Source organism: Cataglyphis hispanica, chromosome 11 (genome assembly GCF_021464435.1).
Source record: "Cataglyphis hispanica isolate Lineage 1 chromosome 11, ULB_Chis1_1.0, whole genome shotgun sequence".
NCBI lineage: Eukaryota > Metazoa > Arthropoda > Insecta > Hymenoptera > Formicidae > Cataglyphis > Cataglyphis hispanica.
In genome coordinates this window covers 5,278,991-5,298,308 of record NC_065964.1, presented here as the reverse complement: position 1 = coordinate 5,298,308, position 19,318 = coordinate 5,278,991, and the positions used below count along the sequence as shown (strand labels likewise).

At 37.6% G+C, this 19,318-nt stretch overlaps 1 protein-coding gene and 1 non-coding gene across 13 annotated transcripts in view; one reads left to right on the top strand and one right to left on the bottom strand.

Annotated features, from left to right (window-relative positions):
* LOC126852624 (diacylglycerol kinase eta) overlaps positions 1-19,318 on the top strand; it is a 30,995-nt gene that overhangs the window by 1,875 nt on the left and 9,802 nt on the right. For 5 of the 12 annotated variants that reach the window (XM_050597581.1, XM_050597578.1, XM_050597583.1 and 2 more), the window contains exons 1-7: positions 16,434-16,642; positions 17,364-17,568; positions 17,672-17,808; positions 17,984-18,075; positions 18,149-18,279; positions 18,434-18,602; positions 18,696-18,798. In XM_050597581.1, coding sequence (XP_050453538.1) covers positions 16,607-16,642; positions 17,364-17,568; positions 17,672-17,808; positions 17,984-18,075; positions 18,149-18,279; positions 18,434-18,602; positions 18,696-18,798 — 873 coding nt within the window. In that variant the 5' untranslated portion in view covers positions 16,434-16,606. Of the gene's footprint in view, positions 1-16,376; positions 16,643-17,363; positions 17,569-17,671; positions 17,809-17,983; positions 18,076-18,148; positions 18,280-18,433; positions 18,603-18,695; positions 18,799-19,158; positions 19,225-19,318 lie in introns of those variants that run through there. The other 7 variants (XM_050597580.1, XM_050597577.1, XM_050597585.1 and 4 more) reach the window with 6 other exon arrangements.
* On the bottom strand, positions 15,522-15,593 carry Trnat-cgu (transfer RNA threonine (anticodon CGU)). The gene has a single exon. It is a non-coding gene; the product is annotated as a tRNA-Thr (tRNA).

The following is a 19,318-nucleotide window of genomic DNA, read 5'->3' as shown; positions in this document are numbered from 1 at the left end:
AGAGAAACTTTCTTTCAAGCTTTTTCTTTTGATACCTCAAAAGAAACACAAAATCCTACTTATATTCGAGAATACAGGATCTCTTTATACAATAAAATAGAAAGAGCATTTGTGGACATTGTACGTAGTTACGACAAGAAAGAACCGACGACTAATTAATCCTTTAAGGACATTACGTCGTAAGTAGATCGGTTTTTTTATTATGATAAATTTATTATAATTTCTGGGATAAATCTTTTTGACTCGATAAGACTTTCAAAAATAATTATCGGGGTTTCTTTACTCCAAGAATTTCTTTTCTCTGAGATATTCTTTGCGATTTTATCAAGTATCTTAATTTAAATCGTAATCTAAAAATTATTTTATATGTAAATACACGGAAACACGCACATCTTTTCTTTTTTATTTTTGTTATGACCGAATTGTTGTCAACAATTATGCAACGGATATCCTTGACATTTTTCGATCGTTGGATTGCGCATCAATCTTACATACATATCGATGTCTCAGCAGTCGAACAAGCAATTGTGTTTCCGCGGCCTGAGAACGGCAGCAGGAAATGTCGTAGGTTCAGATAGAGGACATTTACCCTTCTTCTTATCGCCAAGCAAAATGCAAAATGATATCGGCTGTTCCAGTTCCCCACGATATCGATTTATTCATATAACTTGCTTACTGATGACGAAATGCATTGTATCGGGTGGGCGCATAGTTATTGCTTGAATGAAAAGGGCTTAGGTCAAACTCATATCTATGAATTAACGAAGCATTAACAATATTTAAAAATAATTAATAATATTTTGAAATTTATTAATACATTATTATCGTAATTTTGAATACTTTCCCTCCTCTCTCTCTCTCTCTCTCTCTCTTTTCCTCTCTCTCACGTAAATTATTTCAATACCGATAGATTAATTTATTTTGTCTTTCCTAAAAAAATTGAAAAATTTGGCTTTTGCTGTTTTTCATCGGATAGATAATATGCAGAAATTGTTATTTTTTTTTTTTTTAAATTGTTCGAGTCGTATATATTTTTCAGAAAATTGTGGAATGGAAGTAGCTTCACGGTAAAGATATTGATCGCTCTCGTTTCCACAAAATGTTACTTCTTTCTGACCGATCATGTCCTTTTCTATACAATCCTGTCGTGGGCGTTCCCGCCATTAAATTCGAGACGAAATGCAAGCGTTTCGTATTACACATCGAGTGGAAGCATTGAATGGCCGCATAAAAAGAAACTGTCTTTCTGTATCTGTACTTGAAACAGGATATCAGCAGCGTCTTTAAAGATATCGACTGATTTTTCTCAAGATGAGGTCGAGAGGGTCGGTAACAGATTTTTTTCTGTTCTTCGAGTCTTCGATTATCGGAATTGAATTTGTCGCGCGGGGTCTTTAGGGATTGTAGGCGATGTGTTTCGAACTGCCAATAAGTATGAGCTATTGCAAGTTTAGAAAAGTAGGATCATTACATTTAATTCAATATTAAATTATCGTCTAATATTAATAGAGAGGCTATTACTAGAGAAAAGAAAGAGAGGGAAGAAGAAAGAGAGAGATAGAGAGAGAGAGAGAGAGATTCACTCTCTACTATGTCCTCTCATTATTATGTAAATGGAAATTAGTGTGCAATTTGATGGTCTGCGTGCTATTTAAAGAGCCCCGCTATATATCACCGCGATAAAATATCACATGAGGTTCCCTGGAGAGCCTTTAATAATCCAATATAACACGCCACGAACTTTTCCAGCCACAACAGACTGTAATTAATAATCGCGAATAGAAACAGATGGTATGCGCGACGCAAAATATTTTTGCGCTTGACGTTACGTTTGTAAGATTAATACGTAACAGGAGCCGCTCGTATCTTTGTATCTCGGATAATCGCGTTTTTTTCGCGCGCATGTGTCACTCGCCGGATATAAATGACAATAAGGGTCCTTATTACATAATACCATTAATGACGCCGCTGAAGCTGCTATAGGGACTCGATTGGTGAATAATTTCGCGAAGGACGAGAAAAGAAAAACGATTTAGCGCGCTAATGAAATAAAGAGATTTAACAAGAATCGTAGAACAGAATTTTCGCAGTAATGCCCGATTGCACTGTCGATTACCCCGCTAATCCCGATTAATTCATTTCTTTCTGTTTCTCTTTGCACGTATTACATGCAAGCTTATGACGTAGAAAAGTTTAAAGGGAAATCTTTGACATTACATTTCTTTATAATTATAATTGACGATAAAGTTTTATTAAAAGTCGCTTTTGAATTAAAATAATATCTCATGCGAGAGATTCTTTCGAGACTTCTTTCTTATCGAGATATTTGATATTCGATATTAAAAAGTCACCGCAAATGGCGAAGATTACAGAATTCCTGGTTTCTGAAATGCATTCTGATTCGAAACTGCAGAACCATATCGGCTTGCTGCTGTTGATGACGACGATATCGATAAACACACACACACACAATCGTTGGTAAAATAATACAGATTATAGAATACCGAGAAAATCTCGAGATTAAAGTGAAAGAGACGTTATCTCTCAGGGAGGGAATCATCGGAATATCGCGCGGATCGAATAACGAACGCAATATCGCGCCCGCCAGAATTGTCATATAAAACTTGTCGAACGGATTTAAATCCCAGACGACATCTGCGATTGTTATATTTCCATCGTTGTGTCGGCGAAAATTCTAAAGAGGAAGCACCAGGAGGGTGCATCATGTCCCTGCTAACGCGGGGCGCGATGACGTCTATTCTGATACACGTGTCGCAGAAATGCGAAGAAAAAAGCGATATCACGCTCCGCGGCATGAAAAGGTTTGCCGGACATTGATCGGTGGATTCTAAAAGAGCATTTTAAATATAACACTGGATTCTTAACATTAAAAAAGTGAAATTTACGATTCTAAGTTAATAATTATATAGCATTATTTTATTTTTTATTTAATAAATATATTTTAAGAATAAATTACTCGTCTTGTGTACATAATAATTTGTATATAAAAAAATATTTAAATTATTTTATAGTCATAAAAATTTTCAAAGAATATCAAGTTGAATTCAACTAATGTCATGTTGTATACGATCGATCCAGACTGGTCCAGGTCAGATCCAGATTAAGTCCGCGCTGAATCTCGTTCGGGCCCTGAGCAGAATTCGTTCTGAATTCCCGGTTGAATCTTGGGTTTAATCCGGGCTGGATTCGGGCCAAGTCAGGTACTGGGTTAGGTGAACGTTCCATTAAATAGGCTCGGTGAATAATTTCTGGTATTGTTAGACTCGAGTTAAGAGGCAGGGAGAGAGGAATGGAAACGACTTATTAAATTTTCATCCTTCTCCGCGGACAATGTATTTCTCGCAGTTTATTAGTCAACGTCACCAACACGACACTACAATTACTTTTCGCGACGACTAAGGACTAAACTTCTCGCGCAGAATTCTCGTTAACGTCTCGCCTCTAATCGCGTCTTATTAACCGTTGTTTCTATTCTCGACTCTTGCTCTCGATTTGAAACCTTTCTCGTCCTTCGCTCCCATTACAACGATCCCTTTCTGTTCGATCCGCTTTCACCCTCGACGAGCGTCTGCGATGCGTAACAATGGAAGATGAATGACTAAAAGCGTGGACCATTTGAAGCTCATCCCCAATCCGTTATTTACCCGCAAGAAACAGAAACTTTTTCCTCAGGAAATATATTTACTTCTTCAAATTTTTATATCCTTAGGAAATGAGAAGCTTGCGCGAGTACGCAATTTTTTTCCCGGCTAATATCCTCGCTCGTGCACACATAATAAATCATATATTGGGTAAAGTGGCCGGGGAGCAACGTTCCTCTCTCTTGCGTGCGAAAGGTTCCCCTCAAAATAGGAATTTAATGGATACATACAACACGGAAGAAATATTGAGCCGTAGGGAGAGAGAAAAGAGAGAGAGAGAGAGAGAGAGAGAGAGAGAGAGAGAGAGAGAGGCACAGACAACGGTGCGGCGCGTGCGGATGTGTACCAGGCGAGATTCATTTTCCGTATCGATTCGGTTTTCAGTGTTGCGTCTGACACACAGCATCGGCTGTGCAGCGGGACATGTTTATACAGCTCGGCCCGAGTGATAGAGCGACACGACGAAGGTAAACAGAAGCGACGATGAGACACATATAAGAGAGCAGAGACGTTTTAGATGGATCTTCTCCCATCATCTTTCCTGTCTTCCTTAGTGGATGGGGCTGGTTAATGCAATATAGGACAGTATTAACGTGAGGAGAGCATGGTCCACGATGATGTAGCCTAATACTTTGAGAGGGAGGAACGGAAGACGTGCAATGTACACGAGGGTGATAGAGAATAGAGAAAAACATCCGGGTCGATGACCTCTGCGAGCGAGACCTAAATACACACGCGAGAAAGAAAATTTCATTTTCGGTAAAGCCGAAAGGGAACCCGGGAAGCAAATAAAGAGAATCGGGAATTTTTTGCGCCACAATTCATATTTTTTCAATTTTATTTAAAAGAGAAATTGCATGGCGTATTATTTATCATAAGAATTAATAAATTGAGACAGATGTATCTAAGTTAAAAAGAACGGAATAATGTAATATTTTAAAGGAATTAATATTTAAAAATATTTATAAGCCGATTTATAAGCTGATTATCGTGGATTTAGGATGAAAAATTTTGTCATGTATATCGAAAAGGAAAATAAAGATTATATATATAGCGCTATCCAGATCCCATTGCGGAGGATTCTGGGTTGGTTCTCTAAATCCTATTAACAACCCAAAGCATTTGTTCAATCGATCCAACGAACCGGTGTTATCGCGCAAATGGACAAGTTTGGAATGGCCGCGATTGTCCAACTCGGCACGCGATAAGAATAACTTGTGACATTTGTGAACGTGCTTGTCCTAGAATTTGTCTATAAATGGTGACACAATTATGTGCAGCTAAATGCAAGCGCGTATCTTATCCGAAGATCTCTCTCTCTCAATGTCGGAGTATAAATAATTTTAGACAGCTGACAAGTTAAATTTTATTAATGGAAACAGATAACGGGAATATCGATGTCTTTTAATTTCAGTGCGGCTTTATTTTGGTCCCAAATTATTGAAGGATTAATTGTTAAAATATTTAATTTTGCATATCAGTTATATTTCAAATTTATTGAATCTTTAATGAAAAATGGACTTTCTCTTTTTCTTTTCCTTTTTTTTTTTTTTTTTCTTCGATATTTTTACCAAAAGATTGACTGAAAACTGACACGCTATATCTGGAACATCCTTTAAATAGTACTCCTAGATCTCGTTTATAGTACTTCCGGTTATGCCTAGAAAAACTTACAAGGTCATTCCGGAAAGTGCCGCTGCGTTGTCGCGCTCGGAATATCCGCGTTATACGAGAATCGAGATGAATTTTTAACGAGCGTCCAACTACGATAAGGGACTGCAGTAATAGCACGTGCAGGCGTGCAGGTAATATCCGCGATGCATTGCTGGCCATTTTAATGCCCATTAACGAAGTTGAGCTCAAGCTGAGTCACGCTATTCATTGCTGGGATCGATCTCGGGCAAATTTCGTAAAATTTTTTACTGTTTAACGGAATGTTATAAAATTTTAATTATAGAATGTGTTAAATATAGTGTTATATGTATACGGTATTAATTAAATTTTATAATATATATATATATATATATATATATATATATATATAAATTAATTGTTATAGAGAATTAATCGCTCGCGCGAAAGGAAAATTTGATGGTTTCGGAACATGACATGCTCCAGTTGCGCAAGATGAAGTTTTGACTTCGTGCATCCATCACCGAAATACACCGAGAATATGTATCAGAATTAGTATGGTAACTTTGTTCACTCTGCGTTTCTCTACTCGAACTATGGCGACAGAATCAGTTGATGTATGACGTACGTTAAGTACAACGTTTGCTATTCCAATTGACTCTGATCTCGCATTTCTTTCATCGTCATTTGTTGCCGTGAGATTTTTATATCATTACGATATTTGTGCCAATGTATACGACTATTCATTATTTATGTTACGCGTTTATGTTAAACGCGTTAGAGGGTAAACGAGATCTCCCACGTAGCCTTATGTTATTCGTAGCGAGATTGCGACTGCGAAATTGCCACGTCGTGGGTGTGTCAAAATAGCCTCTTTTTATGTGTTATTTCTTGTTATAACGTCACTTTTAACTCTTTATCTACGGACGTCATATCCAACTAGGATTGTGAATTCTGCGGATTTAAGAGCGCACGAGTGAAAAAATTCCGAAGAAGAAATATCAATTCAAACTTTTTTTGCGCTGTTAAATTTAACGAAGAGGTTTAATTTTATACCATTATTATATCTCGTATCGATTATTATGGAAATAATATCGTGCAGATTGCATCTCCATTTCATTTATCGGAAATTTTCGAGAAAGCAGTTTTACGTGTCGCAGCGAAGAGTTAAAGCACTGACCGTGACTTTTCATCAATGTAATAGTCGATCGTGCGAAATATCTTTAGAATTCTCGCTATTTTGCTGAAACTTTACGGCACGTTTCTCGCCGAGTAGAATTTATAGAATGTTAAACTCATAGCAAGCAGGAGGGAACGAGGAGGGAAACGGGCATCATTGCCTCGTGCAATCAGTTCAATTTAAGAATCGAACTCTCGCTATACATCCGTCTTCCGTGAAGGAGAACGAATGAAGATGGATGCGCCTGTTACATAAAAGCTCCGAGGAAAACGAGTCGTTTACGAGTTGGTTCAGCTATTTTCACCGTCGTGCAGTTCATCTGTAGAAAGAGACCCTTTTTTACAAGGTCCTTTCGCGCACCTCATCACATCCAGAGTTCTTTTCATTATCACGTTTAACGATAATTTTAGCAATCTCGCAATGATTTTGCTCGTGTTCCTTTCCTTTCTTTTTTTTACACGCACAACTACATCCCGTACATCGCAATATAAAATGTATTTAACGTATTTAAATCTAAAATTTATTAAATATATTTAATAAATATATTGTAAATGTATTTAGCCTTGACACACAGTGTAAATCGAAAACTTGAGATGTCCTGGTTGGATTGCCCTGTTAAAGATAAAAATACGAGACGAGAGTACGTAAGACAAGACGTAAGATGAGAAAGTTGAAAGCTACTATTATCGAGTCAGGATAACATCCCTCTGTATGTGTGTTCTACAAATACGCGATCTATCGCTAAAACGTGATCTTGACAATTTGAAGGAAAAGCTAGATGTTTCTCTTACGGTTGCGGAACATTTTCCCCTCGTACGCTCTATAATTGTTTTTACTATATATATACTCATCCCATCAAGGATATAGTGTATATTTGCGGTCGCTTGTATCAAAACGTACGTAACCATCACAAACCCTTTCACGGACGATGGATTCTCGAAGGCATTCTCGTCGAACTTTTTCCAACAACGGGAAAGGGCAAAGAGTGACAAAGCGCGGCTCTTTTGAGGAAGAACGGGTGCGTCGCTATCTATCTCTATCTCTTTGTAGGAAGCAAACCACATTTACGACATTGCATTATTGGCTCGTACGCAAATGCAAACACTCACATACATGCATGTAAAGTGCTCTCCGCTCTCCTACTATCGCTAACGAATATGTGATTTAGACGACCTTTGTTTTGAGAATTTCGGGAAAATTTTTAATTAACTGCAATATCGATCTGTTAACCCTCCGTGCCACACTCGATCCGGTGTCCAATTAAAACCGCCGAGCAGAATGAAATAGCATGACTATTTAAATAGCGACTAACTCTCGCTCGCATCGCGCTTATTCTTGAAATTTCGCGATACGAGACGTAGTTCGGGATCATATATGTATAATGTTCGTAAATTGTCGCGTGTTAATTAGCGTCAGATGCTGCTGAAATTTGAATTTCGCGTGCTTTTTTTCTCTCTTTCTCAAATTACTTTGATCTAACAGTTTAGATATTTTTAGCCGCATATAAGGGAGCATAAGATGACCCGCGCGAGATATGTGTCGATCCGCGCGAGAGATGTGTATCTTAAATTAATAAATATAGATATTTGTGTAGACTCTGTGCGCGATGCACATTGCATGCGTCGAATCGCCACCTACATGCCGCATTTATTTATAGCCTATGAAAAGCGCTATGCCTTTGACGCGAGTTGAACGTTTATCGCACGCGGAAAACACGCGGCCGCAAAACATAATCGGCAATTCGTCTCTATCATACGGCGTGTTACGACATTTTCTCAGCAGTGGCATTTCCCATCGTTCGCAGTACCGTCATAAATTGACGTCATAGAAATTCTAAACGCCTCTGTGTGTTTCGTGGAAAAAAATCTGATACGTTTAATTCCGCGTAAAAAAAGCGACGACCGGTGAGGAGAGCGTCTCTTTAATGTCACGTCAAAGATGTCAGAAAATAACTGACATATACATATATACATACCTCTTTCTGTGTTTTTTTTCAAAGACCTATACTTATAATAATGTATACATATATATACCGAAGTGGACTGACTCGATCGTTTCTCTAATCGATCTTATCTCTATATTGAGACTTTAATCCTATAACTGATGTGTAAATTTCTATTTATTTCGCTTGGCTCCAATTTACTTCGCGCATCACCGATGGCTTTTTATTACGGATATCACGAGCGTTGCAATTACCGTTGAAATATAATATCGCGTAATTGGGACGGGAGATGTTCCTCGTAATCTGCCTCTTGTTCTTGTCCAAACACTTCTCTCTAACAAGACGTAATTCTGCGCGTATGTATGCACACATAGGATAATGCTCGATACACGCGTACGTATGTGATGTTTATCGCTGACGGGGAGGACTAAAACAACGTTCCTCGACGATAAATTTCATTTTTAAGTAGTACAGCGCAATATACATAATTCAGAAAATCGAAACAGAAACGCATGCGTGTAGCCATAAGCCGCAAATTCTTGGGGTTAATTTGTAACGGGCTTCGCCCCTATACTGACATCCATTTTCGCAACGCAAACGGGGCGGCGGCTTCTGCGACGTTCACCTAGAGCCAATTAATAGAACGATTAATTATTTACGCGCTGCTGCAATAGTTGCGTAATAGTTGACGTTGCGGCATTGTTTGCGAAATTCTATTGTCGTGGTATTAATTTTCGAGAAATTTATATAAATGAAAAACTGTTACATAACTACTTTAATTAAATTATTTGACCTGCTTACAAAATTATTAACACACATATGTACAGTGGTTTATAAAATCTTTCTCATGTCATATAATAATAATAATTTTTAATAAACTAACTGTTTTTTTTTTATCGGAAAATTAAAATACTATTATAAAGAGCGACGAGTAAAGCATAGGATTATCAGTAATTATATTCGGATTACCAGATTATAGAGGAATATTTATGTTTATCGTTAGTCAGTAATGCGGGAAGCCGAGTTAATAAGGTACGGGATGATGTTAATTAATTAGATCGCTTTTAATTACTTTTTACGAAACATGTAATGTAGTCGCTGTTTCAAAAACGAAAAAGAAAAATGATATGAACAAAGGGATTAGAGAGAATAAATGCTTCTTAATCGCTCAATTACAAAACGATTTAGAAGCTATGCGTATTTATTGACCGCTACGAGCGGAAAGGTGGGGTTTAACGGGTCGATGACAATTTTCCGGATGTTTCACTCGGCGACCATCAATCCTGATGATCTAACTTTTACATGTACATTACAGAGACAGGAAATTCAGTCGTGTACGTGCACGTATGTGTGATACAAAAGGACTCCCCGATATAACTTCGCGCCTCGCCCCTATCTGCTTTTTGTCCGAGAACATATTCATGCATTTCAATGCGACGATCCCCAACCCACTCGGGTAACCCGATCGAAAAAATATTAGCTTCTCGATAAATATTTCTCCAACATAGTCGCCTGTTTTATTTAACGATCGAACTAGCACATTATCGATTTTGATAACATATCGTGTTTTTGATATATAATTTTTATTTAAATAATATTTGCAAACAGAAAAAATCCGTGCGGGCAGTAAATTATATGGAATAGCAATATTCAAGAGAATATTTTGTTTGATGATGTAACGCTAAAGATTGCAGAATTAATTGCGAAATTAATTGAATAAAATTATATATTACGAGCGAGATGTTTTATTATTTGAAGAGAGAGAGAGAGAGAGAGGGAGAGACAGAACCTGAAATCGTATCCCGCTATTTTATCTCAATATTGATTGTGGTAAGGACCGTAATTTAGCCGCGACCCACATTTGGCGGGGTGCGGAGACCAGGGGTCGAAACACGGGACTATGCAAAGGTCAAGTGTCCATTAAAAATCGGTCGCAGATTCGGCCGGAAGGGGGAGGAGGATATTGGCTTCGTATAAATATGGGCACGTGAGATTTTCGTGTTCCATTACGCGCGAACATAATTCCCGTTCGTACATTTGAAAATCCTCCGTTAAAATACCACATCGTAATTGAATAAGAACACGACTACATTGGAGCACGCGCGTGCTATATTCCGCGGACCGGGCGCGCGGGACAATTTCCCGCATTGTAATCCGGTGTCGTTCCGCGCCGGACAACGCCGTGTAATCAGCGCGAATCGGGACTTAATTAATTTTAATGTCACAATTGTCAGCTGCAAATTGTTCGAATAACTCACTTGGCGCTCCGCGTTTTCAACTACATCGTGTTTTTCACCCGCGATGCCATTCATACGCCATTAAAAGTTTTTGTAATTGTTGTGAATTTCTTTATATCCTTAAATACTAACTACGCGTAATACATAATGAAAATTGCATTGGAAGCGTGGAAAAGCAATCTTGTGCAATTTGCATTTTGTGAAAGATTATTAATTAATAAGAGGAATATATATTATAAATTATTCCAAACGATCATTCATGAGTTTCGTATCTCTGATATATGTATATTATTTCGAGTGAATAATATAATATGAATAAACGCATTCGATATGAAATATACACATGACACGTGACATGCACTTTAATCTCTTTGTAAGATATATATTTAGCTGTAATGATCCAGGCAAGACCAGGTGCTCACACTGCTGTAACTGTACGAGCAGAAGGACCTTTCGCGTGCTACATATTCTCCTGGGCAAATACGCGTTCCATTATGCAGAAGACCGTTTAGATCCAGCTGGTGATGCTTATTTCACGCGCTATATGCTACTAAAAATAGTCAAAGGCGTATGTAGAATAATGTAATGAGAGTCGCGACACAAACCGGGTTGGTCGGTGCTAATTAAAGTGCGTGGTTTTAAGAGCGGGCGGAGAAGGAAAGAGAGAGAGAGAGAGAGGAAGGAAATAGAGAGAGAAAGCAAGAACATCACTCGACTCACGAACCCATGATAAATTCGTGCTACGACACGTTAGATTATGATCACGAAAATCAGTCGTGTCCCTCGGATAGCACGTGACTGGCTCAAAACAAAACCACTCTCTTATTCGACTCATTTTTAATTTAAGATTATCGTTTTCGTTTTATAAATTGTTGGTGTAAATTATTTATTCGATAAAATTCGATACTCCCGTTTTCCTTCTCGTACGAGATATCGGCGAGAAATTGAAAAGAAATTCTTATTTTTCGAGAATTGTCGTCGAAAATTCTGTTTAGTTGAATTCTTCGTCTTATTTATATAACTCGTCTCGTTTTATCAGTTTGCTGAATTTATTGGCATCGTTAAAAGTGTTTGACATTTTATATAATTTTATTATATCTTTCAAACTTTCTCTTTGTATATAAAAGTTTTCTTTAAATAAGTATACTTTTAGAAAAGAATTTATAAAAAAAGTTGTTATTATATACAATTATTATTACTACTTTAGAATCTTTGTGATTCTTACAATACAAAGTGTGACATAATAAAAATGGTACTTTTTTCCATGACAATTGTCGCGTTATATCATAACTTCGCGACAAAAAAGGAAGAATGATTATTATCATTATTATTCCATCGTGGAACAAATTCTCATCGCTTTCAGTGTGATGATAATGCGAGGATTTCTTTTTCTTTGCAGTAGCTCGTGATATACTGAATATCCGGGCGTCTACTGACCCGAGGATGCCTGACCTCTTTTTGCCATAAGCATTAGAACGTCATTTTTTACTCGGGGACTGAAAGAGAGGTTCCATTTTATATATATATATATATATATATATATCCGGAGCTAGAAAAATTCCTGCAAATATATCTCTGAACGCTGACGTATGTCTATCTCTCGACAGACAGTTGGACGAAAGGTTTTACTGTACATCAAACTGAAACGCCGGAAAAATCTGCAAAAAATCATCCGATATCTGTGTATTCAGCTAAACGAATATGTATCTACGATCCTGATCGATCTCGATCGCGAGGGATCTCGTGCCATTTATATTATCGCACAGTGTTGATATACGCAGTAGAATTGATTGATAGACGAAAGACCGATATCCCGTTTGATGCAATAGCGCGGCCGAAGCCCGGTAATTTAAGGGACGATCGATCCTTCTACAGCTCTGCGAATTCGGCAGCTCGCGTTAGAATGGATTTCCAGGTCAGAAGGTCACGGCGTCATTTGCGAACGGCGCGCAAAAGCAAGCTCACAGCATCCAATACCACAGTATACAATATTGAGAATCTAGCTTTCAATGAGCGGCATCGTTTTCTCGAAGCCCACACGCACCAAAATTACGTCACGTAGTACTCCTCTCTCACTCCTTTTCTCTCTCTTCTCTTTTCGGCTTACACTATGAGAGGGCTACGTTTGTTCATAAAATATGTATGGCGCGATGTATACGCAGAGGGTCGAGAAAGGGACGAGGAGCATCCCCGAGAATGTAGTCAATTTTTTATCGCGCAATATTGAGGGTGACGAAGGTAAAAAGGAGGAACGAGGAGCGATGGGACTTTCTCCGACGCGGTTACGCTAGGTAAGTCGCCCCCGCTTTTCTTACCTTCGTTCATCTAATATCTTAAAAAAAAAAAAGGGGAGACATTGACAGAAGATTTCTTCGATATATATTCAAGCTAAATAAATAGCCTCTAGTCTCTCTTGTCATTTATCATGTTCTATATAAATACAAATATACATACATATATATATATATATATATATACTGTGAATCACGCCAACGAAAAGTATTTACCTGATATCATATAGCTTAAATCGCTTAGTTAAGTTTTCGCAGCTGGTGCTTATATAAATTAGGGAAGATCTGACGGTAAATTACATAGCCGAAACAGTATTGATTCATATAATACGCGACACGATGAAATATTCTCCTATAAGTATAAACATATGAATTTATCTTTACGTGATTTATCTTTAGAATATGTACTTATACACACGATTATAAAGGAATATTTTATCATTATATCGTACAATGTAAATCGATTTTCAATCGTCAACAAACTCGTTATACGAATTACGTTCATTATCGTGGAGATATTTCTCGCATTTTTATTAACGCGAAGGACACTTTGAGTGATAATATCAGGTATTTCAATCCGCCTATACAGGCATCGCGGGAGCTCGTATTCATAGCGTCTAAATGAATTAAGTAGAGCATATCCGTGTCGTGCCTGACCTAGTTGAAAATGCGTGCCTAAATATCTCCTGTTACCTTCATTCAGACACATCCAAGGTGTGCGAGAAACGTGCGATTAATAATTAAAGTTCATAATGGATTAAAATTGCTTTATCTTGAATCTGAAATATTCGCAGTCAGAATAAAATCGAGAGAGAGAGAGAGAGAGAGAGAGAGAGAGAGAGAGAGAAGGTTTGACATACTTTTTTAAGTACTTGAGGCGAAGTTACTCTCAAAGACTTGAGAAAACTTCATTAAGAAATTAATTTGATAATTTTCTCAGATTTTATATTTTATATTAATTTAGTAATTATTCATAAGTTCCTAAGTATATTGGAATATTCTATCATCGTAATCAATTACGATCCAACTTATATACCCGTATTCTCACAGTCTTATCTTTCTCCTCGAGCATTCCTGGATTAGAACTCGAGGGGGTGCATCGATAGATACAAAAGTAATTTCTCACGTACTCCGCGTACAGATGATTAATCGGTCGTACCGATTATCGACCTACTATCTGATGATGATTAATCGACGCTTACTGCGAAGAAAGCGCAAAAAGATGCAAAAGATAGAATCTTTTCCTCGATCGCGATTCGGCACAACCGCCATTCGCACATTTTTAGAAAGGATGAATATTCGCGCGTCAGGCTACAAGGAAAATCCATTAACGCTGTTGCCCCCGGCGTATTTACCTCTACATCGGCACGTGATCCTACGGGATATATGTATAAGATGATTCGCGATTTACGTTACAAACAATAATCGCGCCACGTACTTTTTCGCTTATTAAAGCCATCAGAATGCGAATGACGGTGCTTGGACGAGTTACAAGCACTCAACGGGGAATTATTCTGTCGCGACTATCTACATGTCGCGAGTGTCTCGTTTCTATTGTACTGGTGGATTATTCCGAACAATAGCCGGTAGCCAAAGCAGACCGCAACTGCGTAACAATCGCGCGGAACAATATCCATTTTTAGAAACAATCAAACTCGCTTATCGAAGAGAAAATTTCGCGAATATAACTTCAATTCCCGTGTAATTTCATGACACGCCAAGTGAGACATAAACACGGCGTTTTATTTTATTCGCGGTTGAACACACGATATTTCTCCTCGAAAATGTAAAACCTAGCTCCCTCATGAATTTCGCGGAAAATATAATACGCGCGGTTGTATTCATTCACGTTAAAGAGAGAGAGAGAGAGCACGAATATTCAAAACGATGAAGCACGGATTTCTTTCTCTGCATGCGAGATGAATAGGGCGGCCGGTGGTTGATGGCTGACAAAAGAGACCGCGTTCGAATTTCGATATCGCGATTTTTAAGATGAAAGCACATTCACGGTTAATATACAAAGAATCACTTGACCGATTGACCGACCGAGAGGGCCAATCTCACCTGCCATTCAATCATCGGTGCGGTACGATTTCTTTGTTTTATTTGGTGTCAAATCCAACACCTACACGTCCAACTCGCGAGACTGGAAAAGTGGCTCCGATAATAAAATAAATATACTGTTGGCTGGCGTGTCAGAGAGCATGTCCGCCCACGTCTCGTCAATAATTCCCGCTGATTTGCACCGATGTCCAATAATCATCCCCTTTATGAAAAATTCAAGTCTCAAAAGACTGCTGTCTGGATTATCGTCGAATTTTTCTCGCGGTCGAATCTGTTAATAAAAAATTCAGCTGGGATAATAATTCAGTATAGGCTTCGCATATTATTGATGCTCTGGATATAACAAAACTCTATTTTATTATCGAGATATCTTTAATTTTGTACAAGCAACTTTCTCTCATGAACTCATACTTGAATCATTGAAGAAAATAGTGACTTTATGAGATCCAGTCTGTCATTGATTATTGATAGAATTATTCGGAAAGTTTATTGTTTTCTCGTGAGTAAAAAGAATGCCTCCTGTGAGGTTTGAACTCACGACCCCTGGTTTACGAGACCAGTGCTCTACCACTGAGCTAAAGAGGCTCGGTATATCCGAATCCTATCATTCACCCTTGTGGTAGATATTCGTCGAGAAATATTTGCTCTTCTATAAACGGTACGCGAAAGTTGCATAAAAGACATTGGCGCAACAGAATCACGACAAAAAACGAATATACTCGTCAAACGAATCCTCTTTTGCTTTCTTCAAAAACGACGGAGATCGACAACTGACAATTCTTTGAAAAATAAAATTTTGAGATTGGAGGACGAAAAGTGAAAAGTTTACAGACTCATATTTACGCGATCGCGCAACCGCAGCTACACATTTGAAACTTATATCTTTCCTTCGAATGATTTTATTTCTTTATTTCACAAATATTAAAAAAGAGAACAGTCTCTTTTCATCGGCAGAGGGATCGCGAAATTTTCGAACTTTACCCGCGTGGGCAGAAGCCTACGCTATCGAGGGATAGCTCTAAGAAAACACCCTGTCAATAATATGACATGTTTGAGTTGCAGGCATTGTTTCGCGCGCGACGGCAACGGAAGATAAGTACGAGCGATAGACGCCTCGCGGCACAGCTGTTGAGCCGGTGTATTGACAGCTGCGCCACGTGATCGCCGCCGGTGTATTGGCGGCCGCGGCGCGTTTGTATGCGGTGTATTGACAGTCGCGTCGCGCCTCGTGACTCGAGGCAGCGTGAAAGCGCGCGTCGGCGTCGCGCACAATAGCGCACGTGGTATCGCGCGCGTGTGACACGCGATGAGGGAGCGCGCGGGACATTTATTTATAAACGACATGCCCAAGAGAGCATGACATGCGCTATGGGAAATAGGCCACGCTGGTGGAGCTGCTTACTAGAAAAACGGCGTGAATCGTGGATGAAACAGACCGATGCGTCGCAGCCGCCGTCGCCGCTGCGGCGAGCGAGCTCGGATGCTGCGTCTCTTCACAGTTGCGTGATGTTGTCGCGGTAAGCTTGGCAGGGTGATAAACGATACCGCGGGCGGATCGTGTCGCGAATGTCGTCGACGCGTCGCGAATCGCAGCTCAAATGTCGAAACAACGGAGAGCCCGTTCCCGATTCAAGGTACGATATCACGAAGGTTAGGCTTGACGAGGCATGAGGGAAGCGAGTGGTAACTCGATGGCATTTTCGAGTAATTAGGTCGCCTGAATATGTTTTACCGCTAATAATCGTTTCCTACCGCGCGATCCGGTAACAATGCTATTATCGATTGTTTATAGCCAATGGACCGTTGGCTGGATAACAATGAGCATCGCAAACCCGTCAATTCATGACGGATCCTCCATTCTTTCCGTTAGATTCACTTCTTTATTTCCAGGATAAAAAAAGTAACATAGGGATGAGAATATATTGTATTTATAATTAGTATACTGATCAGAAATGATGTTTTTGCTATTTATTTTTAAATATTATTTAAATAACAATCCTTTTTGTGCTCTATGTAAGAATTAAATAAGTTAAAAAAATATCTGAGTGATAATTTATGAATTTTTTAGTTTTTGAAAGACGTTTGTTTTTCAATTCAACAAAAATAAATTCCTTGAAGTTAATTTAATATACCTGTTTTTTAAAGAGATGACAGTTTTGTTTTAGTTGTCACAATATTTTAATTATTATTCTAGTAAAATATATATGTTAAAATAGAAATAAAAAATCCATTATATTATAGATAGTTATATTTTTTTAATTAAAATTTTTGGACATTGTGCTTGAATTCTTTTCAAAATAATATAAATATTATAGAATATGATAATTAATATAATATATATTTCTTATATATTAGGTGATAACTCCACTTCGATCGTTAGTTTTCTGTGGTGAAAATAGACAAGACATGGAAGAGTGGTTGAATGCACTAAGAACAGCAGTGGAGAATCGACCTCAGGGTGATCCTGGAACTGCCGAGTTACTAGGAGGTAATCATCAATGGTATGCGACTAATCATGCCAGACCTACGTATTGCAATGTTTGCAGAGATGCTCTGCATGGTAAGAAATTGTTATTTCTTTGTTATAACAATGTTCTCATAAATAAAATTTTTATAAAATTATTTAAAACATGGTGATTATATAATACAATATTACTTTCTAGGGGTTACTTCCCATGGTTTAAGTTGTGAAATCTGTAAATACAAAGTTCACAAAAGATGTAGTGCAAAAGCAATAAACAATTGCAAGTGGACCACTTTAGCATCCATTGGAAAAGATATCATTGAGGACCAAGATGGGGTGTGTGTGCATAGAATCTTATAATTAAAAATATTTTTATATAAGAATTGATAACCAAATAAATGTATGATTTTAATTGTGGATTTTAATAATACATCAAATAATTATCTGATAAATATGACACGAATTTTTTTTTACATAATGTTGCTTAATTTTATGTTAATCTCTTTTATAGAACATCACAATGCCACATCAGTGGATGGAGGGAAATTTACCAGTGTCCTCAAAATGTTTTGTTTGTGAAAAGACATGTGGCTCTGTACTTAGGTATATATATTACAGTGCATGTTTACGTAGAAAATACACAATGTTCAACTACAAAAATCAATGTTATTCATAGGCTTCAAGATTGGCGGTGTCTATGGTGCAGAGCAACTGTACACACAGCATGCAGACCTGCCATAAGTATCAAGTGTCCATTAGGACCAGCTAAACTCAGTGTAGTGCCTCCTACGGCTTTGCATAGTATAGGTAATTATACTCCCTGTCTTTTATAAGTGATAATTCTATGATTTTATGTGTGAATTACATATGTAATGTATATATGTGTGATTAACATATGCACATAAATACACAACAGAAAATTTTTATTACAGTAATAAAACTATGTGTATTGAATTATCAGGTAGTGATGAAGCTTGGGAAGCTGTTAGACCTACGGGATGCAGTCCACTTTTAGTATTTGTAAACAGTAAATCTGGTGACAATCAAGGTGTTAAGTTTCTTAGGAGATTTAAACAATTACTGAATCCCGCACAAGTGTTCGACCTTATAAAAGGAGGACCAGGTCCAGGGTAAGCAAATCCTTGTCAATAACAATCAATGATCTGAAATTTGTTCTTTTAGGGATATATCTAATATATAAATTATATTTTTTTTTCTTTTAGACTAAGACTGTTCCGTCACTTTGACCCGTTCCGGATACTAGTGTGCAGTGGAGATGGATCGGTGGGATGGGTGCTTTCGGAAATCGATCGACTTGGAATGCACGTGAGTATCTTACAATCGCGAATTTTATTTATTTATCTCTTTTAGTGCATGATTTTTTAACTCAACTATCATTTTTTCTCGAGTCTAATTATGCTCCATCTGCAAAATTGCATCATACTTTAAGCATATTTATTTCTTTGCATAGCAACTTAGTGTAGCGATACTTTTCTCTGCATTATGTGCGCATAGAAATGTAAAATAGCATTGTAAATTATTTTAACATATATATTTCTTTACAATACAATATTATTAAATACAGTACTATGATTTAGATTTATAATTTTGCAGCCAATGGTATTAATCTTTTTATGTTTTTGATTATACATTGCATGGCGTGTCTCTTTTATGATTTTATTCCAGATGAAACTGATGTGTGTGCTTTAAGCTTCTTTATGTGCGAAGCTTTCTTAACTTTATTTACAGATGGTAAGTGTGAAAATGCATGATTAATTCATCTTTCTAATTTAGATAAAAAAATTATTATAGAAAACATTAATTATTTATAACAAAACATGCTGAT